This window comes from Nicotiana tabacum, chromosome 16, assembly GCF_000715075.1.
Source record: "Nicotiana tabacum cultivar K326 chromosome 16, ASM71507v2, whole genome shotgun sequence".
In the NCBI taxonomy this organism is placed as follows: domain Eukaryota; kingdom Viridiplantae; phylum Streptophyta; class Magnoliopsida; order Solanales; family Solanaceae; genus Nicotiana; species Nicotiana tabacum.
The window spans coordinates 85438557-85445583 of record NC_134095.1 but is presented as its reverse complement, the minus strand read 5'-3'; the positions used below and the strand labels follow the sequence as shown (position 1 = coordinate 85445583).

Here is a 7027-nt window from a genome sequence, read left to right as displayed (position 1 = left end):
GACCAGCATCCTTTTTGTTTTCTTTTTCTCCGAGCTCGGGGAACTCGAAGCCCTCTTCTTTTTCTTCTCTCTGACCTTCCCATGAGCAGGAGACTCAACAGGCACGTCTTCGTCTTCGACCGCAGGCCTAAGTTTGACGGTCTTAGGAAAACCTGCAAAAGAAAATAAAAGAAATAAGAACGTGATGCTAGGGGAAGAAGTTCAATGTGACTTGCTCTAGGAAAGAACCTTACCATCGGAACGGGCCTCCCAACGGCCTTTTGAAAGTTTGCGCCATGAGCGCTTGGAATAGGGACTATGTGACACTATACCCTCGACCCACTCCTTGAGCCAAGGAATAGCATTTTGAACTCGAGCAGGGGTTGCACCACAGCAAAACACCGATAAGAAAAAGGGAGGGTAAAGTATAAAATCGATGCTTAAAGGGAGTTGTACTTACATGATATGTTCCACCTCTCGGGGAACGTCCTCCACTCGACAGGTACCAGGTCAGCGGTCCTCGCCCTGACAAAACATCCTTGCCAACCCCGATCCCAATCCTTGTCGATGCTCGAGATTGGGGCTTTGCTATCCCGTCGTACAAGCTTTATCAGTCCCCCTCAAAAGATTCAGAGGTAGTACCAGCGGAGTAGATGATCAATAGTGAACGAGCACCCATCAATTTTGTTCATAAAGAATCGGAAGAGGATCCTCGACAGAGATGGATGAATTTGGCTGAGGCATACGTTATACCTCCTGCAGAAACCTAAGATGACCGGGTCCATTGGGCCCAATGTAAAGGGATAAGTGTAAACACTTAGATATCCCTCAACATGGGTGGTGATGGCTTCCTCGGAGTCGGGGACCGCTATGTCTTTGTCGGACCAGTTATAGTCCTTGCGAACCGTGGGGAGGTCCTCTTCGGTAATTGAGCAGATGTCTCTTGAGGCCTCCTCATGCCGACCCTGTACAGAAGAAGTCTTTTCAACCTTAAAGTCGTCGGTGACCGAACTGCCTCCGAAAATAAACATCTTCAAGGGGGCTCTTCCATCGGTTCATCAACAACCACATCAGGGGTGTTCTCCTTGACCTCAGTGGTCGGCCGCGAAGAAGAAGGAGCATCCTTTTGGGGAACAGATTTTGAGGTTTTTGCCATTGTTATGGGGGAAAGCTTGAAAAAAAATAGAGAAAGGTTGAAAATGGGAGCTCAGATGTGTTGGCTTGAGTGGATGATGAGTAGAAATGTTGCAAAGAACCTTGATTAACGGGGATAAAAATGCTAGAGAGTAATGAAAACTTGAGGGTACGAGGATAGAAGGCTTGATATAAAGTGAAAAATGAACGAAAGAGGGGATATTTATAGAGGTTCAGCGATGTTTCGCGTCCAAGGACAACTAAGCGACGACTGACACGCATTTAAGGCCATTATGACATGATTGACGAGACGTTTTGGGTTTTTTCTCGTTTCTGTCATGACGTATCGAATAATGAATCGGGGAGCTCATGTCGTTTCTCATCAACTTACTCTCCGAGAAATGAGGGGACTATCTGTATACGGGTAAAACCGGGTTCATAGTACACCCCAGTCTTTGATAAGATAAGCCAAGCTCGAGACATGATGACAAGGACCGAAATTGAGGCAAAGGTCTCATCGATTCAAAATTTGGGGGCATGACAGCCACCCTCGAGAATATCGGGGTCATGGTTCGGGATCAGTCCTAGCCTTGAACGAATTCGAAGAACATTGTCGGCAATCAAGCACGTCCAACACAAGGCCGTAATATCCGTAACCGGTTGGATATCACGACGGGGATCTCGGCACGTATCGATGAAGAACCGACAATCAGTTAATCAAAAGATTTTTTACCTTTTATAGAGATGTACCTAGAATAGAACTCATCTACTATATAAAGGGGGTCCGATAATTCATGACACACATTTTGTAACACGCATTCCAAAGCAATACCTTACTATTTTTACTGTTATAAAAGCTCTTTTTCTTGTTCATCAATATTGGCCACTGTGAGTCCGGATCGAGGGTGAACGTTACACTAAGGCTGGAATCATCCTTCTCGCGTGGTTTGAATTTATTATACCTTTACTTGTTCATTCTAATTCAATTTGTCATTTTGTATCAAATTAATCTGCGTATCCTTAAAACCACTTATATATTTAATTGTTATCCGATTTTGAGAGTAAACATTATGTTTTTAAATACTCCTATTTTTTAGAGTTGAAATAAATAAATATTTTACTTGCAAACGTGACATATAATCACTGCTCATGGAGACTTAATGGAGCTACTTTCACTGGAGCAAATCTTTTCCCAATTAGAAAAAATTACCAATATAAGTGCCCATAATAATGATTGGCTTTTCTGGGCTCAATTACAAACGCATAACGGTACAATAAATTGAACCTTGATCATCACACCCTCTTTTTACAATCAAATGAAAGAAAGGGAAACGAAAAAAATAAAAAAATAAGGAAATAACAACACTCATGAAATATAGTTTGCTCTAACCTTTTCTTTTCCCAGATTGATTCTTAGTTCTAATCAAATGAATTACAAACAAAACAAGAGATAATATTACGGCTGAGCCTGCAACAATTGGCACACAAATTTTGGAGCTTTTCTTAGGCACATTGTCACCTTCCCTTTTCCTTGATATTTCACCATCTTCTAAAATTCCATTTGCTCTTTCACCACCTACTTGATTATCTTTAGGCTCATCCCTTGAACTTGTAGATTCAGTTTTATCACCACCTACTTCATTGCTATGAGGCTCTCTTATTTCTTGAATTGTATCATTGCCCTTGATGTTTGACTCTATTTTTGGCATTAATTCCTTCTCCATATTAGTAATTTCATCCTTGACAACATGTTTTTCCCATTTTTCCTCCAATGTATTTTGCACAATTTCTTTCTTCTCCTTTTCTTGGTTTTCTTCTGCTTTTTGAATACACTCTGAATTAGATGAGGATGTTGGTTTATCCATATCACATTTAAATGTGACCTTTTTAGGAATCTTATCAGCTACTATTGACAAATCTTCAGTAATAAGCTCATCTTCATCCACTTCTACAAACTCAATTCCAAGAATTCCTTTCACTTTCTTTGGCATTTCAATTGTCAATATAGATTTTTCCTCATCATATCTAGCCTTGATTTTATCCAAGATCACCCCATCTGGAATCTTGAAAGCCTTACTGAATTTTCTAATTTCTACATCTTTCTTGACCAATTTCCACCCTACCATCACAGTCTCTTGAACCGGCTTCTCACCCCTTATCGCGATTATGGTTCCTTCCTCATTAATATCAATCTTTATGTTTTTTTGTGTATAACCTATACAAAATTTTTCCAAATTCCATGTTAGAAATATAATGAACATCAAAATTTTAAAAAAAAATGAATAAACATAAATGTGCTAGATGAAGAGGAATGACCTCTTAAATGGACACTAAGGATGAACGTAGTGTCTGTTTCTGCAGACTGGAAAAGAGAGCCGGCTCGATCTTTTGCAAATTGGAATTCAGCAGAGGAGAATTCATCTGCAGCTCTTGTTAGTTTGAGCCCCAATTCCATTTCCATTTTCGTGGATTATTGCTAAACAATTGATTCGACAAGTTGAAATAAAGATCTTAAGTTGAAGGCATTGCATTTATGTGCTAAAAAACATGAAAGAAAAGAACATATGCTTTGCTTCATACTAGTGACAGATGAAGTTTGAAGTTTTGTGAAGTTTGATTCCTAACTGATAGGAATTATGATATAAACACGTGAAATAATAGACAAAAAAGAAAAGTTAAGATTAAAGGCGATATATATCTTGTGGGATAGGCAAGTAAAAAGGAAAAAGGCTGGTATTTTGCCTTGTCAAAGAGTTCATATTTGCACATTGCCTTTCCAATTAGGACTTCATTTCTACTCCACAAATGTAGCACACTTTTAAGTTTAGCACGGCGATAAACTTCTATGCAAAATAAAGGAAATTTCACCACTAGAAATCCGGAAAAAAACGACCACAAAAAGCGACTAAAGTTGGTCGCTTACAGGTCAAAAAGCGACCAAAGAGTGTCCAAAATGGCTTGGTCGCTATTTTGCTGGTCCCTTTACCTTAGAGACCATAGTTGATCGCTAATTAGCGACCAACTTTGGTCTCTAAGGTAAAAGGACCAAATATTCTGGGTAAACAATATACCGACCAACTTTGGTCGCTTTAATATTTTAATAATATAAATTTAGCGGCCAAAGTTGGTCTCTTTATTTAAATTACGCTTTTTTTATTTATTATTAATCAAAATATAGCGACCAACTTTGGTCTGTAAACCAAATATTATATTTTAAAATCTGAAAAATAGAGACCAAAGTTGGTCGCTTTTTTTAATTTTTTTAAATATAAGCGACCAAAATTGATCGCTAATTGCAAGAATTTAATTATTTTTTAAACATAAGCGACCAAAATTGGTCGCTATTTTCCAGATTTTTTTTTAATAGAATAGCGACCAAAGTTGGTCGCTTTTTAAGAAATTTGGGTTAATTAGTGGCCAATCTTGGTCGCTATTGCCCAGAAAATATCTTTTTTTAAATAGAAAAGCAACCAAAGTTGGTCGCTTTTCTGGGTATAATTTTGGCAGAAACTGCCTGTTTTGGCAGCTACACCACCTGCCAGCATACCAAATTCTCTATTACAAGCAACAATAACAATAATACCAACAACAACACAACAACAACATTAACAACAACATTAAAACCAACAAAGTATAAAGTTCAATAGAACTAACACATTAAGCTAACAAAACTAAGTTAACGCTTATTACAAGCCCATTCGAAAACTGGTTCTATTGTCTAGTTCAAAGTATATAAAGTACTCAAAGAGTGTTCTTTCAGCATCCTCGTCCGAAATTTGGATTGCCTCGCCCGACTTATTAGGTGGCTGACTGCGTATGAATTCTTCCACGTCAGCTGTGAAGCGACCCTATAAGAAAAGTTACATTGAATTAGTATGTCAAAATTTATATAAAAGTAAATCAAAATACCTAATGAAAAGTAAACAACTTACATGTATAGTCGAGGCTCGGCCCTCGACCCACCTTTCTGGATCAGTCTATTTCTTCTTCTTTACAATACGAGTCTCATTGAATAGCTCATCTTGCTTCATTGGCATCATAAAGCTTTCTGGTGGCTTTGATTATCCTTTTAGTACTATTATTCGGGATGAACTTGGATACAGAGAATAACTTGGATACAGTACCTGACAGGGTGTGTCTTTGATCAATTGTTGTTCTCATTAGCGATAATGATAATGAAAAGGCAATGGCATATATTTCAAACAGTGATGGTGTAGGTAGGAATTTAACATTTCCTAAGCAGATAAAGAAGAGGTTATAGAGGAATTCTCTACTTCATTTTCCAAGAGGAAAAGAAGTTTAATTGAGAGTGACAAGGTTGATGGTAATGGAAAGTTGTCAGTTGCTCATGACAGTTCACATAAAACGGGGATCATAAGACTCTGTGATGACAAAGACGAAAGGAAGTTTTATTCTCAACTTTCTTCCAAGTCTGATCCATACAAGCTTAATAGGATTGGTGATATTTCTTCGAATTCAGACAATGTTTGAGTGACAAAAGTATGAAAATACTAATCAAAAGAATTAAAAGTAAAACATTTTTCTTGAAAGAGAAGGATGATGAACTCTGTATGAACGTGATATGTGCACTTTATAGGTAGCAGATTTCTCCAAACTTCTCTTCCTTAGAGAAACGTTTTACCTTTAATTCTTTTGATTAGCATTTCCATACTTTTGTCACTCAAATCATTGTCTGAATCCGAAGAAATATCACCAATCCCATTAAGCTTGTACAAATCAGACTTGGAAGAAAGTTGAGAATAAAACTTCCTTTCGTCGTTGTCATTACAGAGTCTTATGATCCCCGTTTTATGGGAACTGCTATGAGCAATGGACAGCTTTCCATTACCATTAACCTTGTCACTCTCAATTAAACTTTTTTTCCTCTTGGAAAATGAAGTAGAGAATTCCTCTATAACCTCTTCTTTTATCTGCTTAGAAAATATTAAATTTCTACCTACACCATCACCGTTTGAAACACATGTCATTGCCTTTTCGTTATCATTGTCGCTAATGAGAACAACAATTAAAGACCCACTCTGCCAGGTACTGTATCTAAGTTATTCTTGGTGGAAGTTCCATTGCATGTCTAATAAAGTCATCAACCCATTCTACAAAATCCTCCCACAATTTTCGCCGATTAGGATAATTCCTATTATACATTCAAGTACGATGTTCCATCTATACAAATAAAATAAGAAAAAATTAATTTAGTTAATTCATATCCTAATCTTTTTTTAGTTAATTATTTCCATATCCTAAATGTTCAACTCATCCTAAAAAATTCAATTCATATCTTAAAATTTCAATTTATAAACTAAAATTCCAATACATAAACTAAAAGTCCAATTCATATCCTAAAAGTCCAATTCATATCCTAAAAGTTCAATTCATACACAAAAATATCAATTCATATCCTAAAGGTTCAATTCATATCCACAAAAGTTCAATTCATATACTAAAATTTCAATTCATAAACTAAAATTCCAATAAATAAATTAAAAGTCCAATTCATATCCTAAAGGTTCAATTCATATCCTAAAGGCTCAATTCATATCCTAAAAGTTCAATTCATACACAAAAATTTCAATTCATATCCTAAAGACTCAATTCATATCCTAAAAGTTCAATTCATACACAAAAATTTCAATTCATATCCTAAAGGTTCAATTCATATCCTAAAATTTCAGTTCATATCCACAAAAGTTTAATTCATATACTAAAATTTCAATTTATAAACTAAAATTCCAATACATAAGCTAAAAGTCCAATTCATATCCTAAAGGTTCAATTCATATCCTAAAGGTTCAATTCATACCCTAAAAGTTCAATTCATATCCTAAAGGTTCAATTCATATCCTAAACGTTCAATTCATAACCACAAAAGTTCAATTCATATCCTAAAATTTCAATT

General features: G+C 36.3%; 1 protein-coding gene across 1 annotated transcript; it reads right to left on the bottom strand.

Annotated features, from left to right (window-relative positions):
- Nucleotides 1–2380: 2380 nt before the first annotated feature.
- Nucleotides 2381–3712, bottom strand: LOC107803925 (uncharacterized). Its single transcript, XM_016627716.2, has 2 exons — nucleotides 3430–3712; nucleotides 2381–3328 (listed from the first exon to the last, which is right to left on the bottom strand). The coding sequence occupies exons 1-2, from the start codon at nucleotides 3572–3574 to the stop codon at nucleotides 2499–2501; spliced, it is 975 nt and encodes a 324-aa protein (XP_016483202.1). The 5' UTR covers nucleotides 3575–3712; the 3' UTR covers nucleotides 2381–2498.
- Nucleotides 3713–7027: the final 3315 nt, after the last annotated feature.

Excerpts from the sequence above, each read along its gene's own strand:
- LOC107803925 (XM_016627716.2), bottom strand. The coding sequence starts at position 3,574 with ATGGAAATGGAATTGGGGCTCAAACTAACAAGAGCTGCAGATGAATTC. Across the intron at positions 3,329-3,429 it reads CCTTAGTGTCCATTTAAGAG|GTTATACACAAAAAAACATA; the intron begins GTCATTCCTCTT and ends AATTTTGTATAG.